The sequence below is a fragment of the Alligator sinensis genome, unplaced genomic scaffold, assembly GCF_000455745.1.
Source record: "Alligator sinensis unplaced genomic scaffold, ASM45574v1 scaffold275_1, whole genome shotgun sequence".
Lineage (NCBI taxonomy): Eukaryota > Metazoa > Chordata > Crocodylia > Alligatoridae > Alligator > Alligator sinensis.
Window position 1 is genome coordinate 10199 of NW_005843542.1, and position 1511 is coordinate 11709.

Below are 1511 nucleotides of genomic sequence, written 5' to 3' on the forward strand. Positions count from 1 at the left end.
CAGTGCATAGTATTGAGTCTAGATCTCAGTCATTTAATAAGGTCTAAAATGTAATGACAACTCTTCATCATCATGAGACTCAACACATGATTGTTCATTTAGGGTAAAAGAGAGAGGAATTATCAGGGATAACCCTGGACTTTCTCCTTCGCTGGCTGATTTTCTAAGACATTTCTGTTTCGGCATAAGTCCACACTTTCATAAGTTTATTGAAACCATGGTTGTTCCCCTTGTATAGCTTGAACTATGCACTGTCTTCCTGCTATCTAATCCAATACACAAAGGTGATAATTAGTGCTCTATGTTCTCCAGGCAAATTCTTTTCTGCATTCCCCTCGTGCTTCTGGATCAAGTTTCAGTGAAGACGATGGCTTCCTCATTGTGTCAATCCTCCAGAGTCTCCACATCGCTCCCTGGTGTACTCATTTCCTGCATTATTCTTTGTATTTGCAAGGTGGAATCAGGTAGGTATCTGCTCCATATTAATGGGTGTTTTGCTGCTGCTGCAAAGTTTTTTTTACATTGTTATCGACACAGAGAGTGTCTACACATGCATTTACACCAGTTTAAATTTAATGCGCAGTAAGCGAGAATAGACCGGTATCTACACATGCAGGCATTAAAGCACATTAACACTGTGTGTGGATTGACTTGGGACTAAAGTTAGTCCCAAATCAGTCCACAGAGACACAGTTACTCCCCAGTAAGGTGTCTACACATACATTACTGCATAATAACTAATTGGGCATAAATTTGAAACCTACATGATGCAGAGATGAATTTACGATCAATTTGGCATAAGTCACCATGTTTACTGCACAGCAAGGGTGTGCACGTGCAGACATGTGCCTGTACTGCACAGTTACATACACGTGACATGAGTTTTGTTTTCAAGAATTTGGGGTGCGGTTCCCCATGAATCCCTATACCAATCTTCTTGATGTGCGGGCCGGGAGCAGTCTGAGGCCCTCGGGGGCGTGCGGCGGGCTGTGGCCAGCAGCCCTGGCACGCGGGTCAGGGAATGCAGGCCAGCGGACTAGAATTAGGCACGGACATGCAGCGGTTGATTAAAGGTTATTTTACTTACACCGTAGATGGTCGCGGTGCAGGCAGGAAAACTTGCTTGAGTTGCACTTACAGATAGGAAAGAAGAGCGGACAAGTAATCTCACGAACTCTAGCCTAATCCGGCTGAAGGCTCTAAAACCGCGAGCCTGTTGTGTCAACCGAAGAAAACAACTCAGAGAAGAGCTCTGGATACACTCACTCGAAGTTTGCTAGGCTCCGTGGAACTTGCGCGCAGGGAAGGGGTTCGTCGAGGGATCGCGCTCGGCGACGGGGAGAGGCCAGAGGTTGATCAGACCCCTATAGCCTTCTTAAGGTACACGCTGGGTCCGTTAGGCTCTGCAGCGCTTAGAGTTCTTCACGAAATGTGAAGTCCTCCTCCTCCAGATGGTTGTGGAGTCCTCCAACTTGGGCAGAAACCGCTCAAGCCTCTTATACGGCTAGCCA

General features: G+C 46.5%; 1 protein-coding gene across 1 annotated transcript in view; it reads left to right on the plus strand.

Moving 5' to 3' along the window:
• The first annotated feature begins 367 nt into the window (after positions 1–367).
• Positions 368–1511, plus strand: part of LOC102375194 (butyrophilin subfamily 1 member A1-like) — a 35757-nt gene continuing 34613 nt past the window's right edge. Inside the window, exon 1 of the mRNA XM_025195513.1 lies at positions 368–464. Coding sequence (XP_025051298.1) covers positions 368–464 — 97 coding nt within the window. The remainder of the gene's footprint in view (positions 465–1511) is intronic.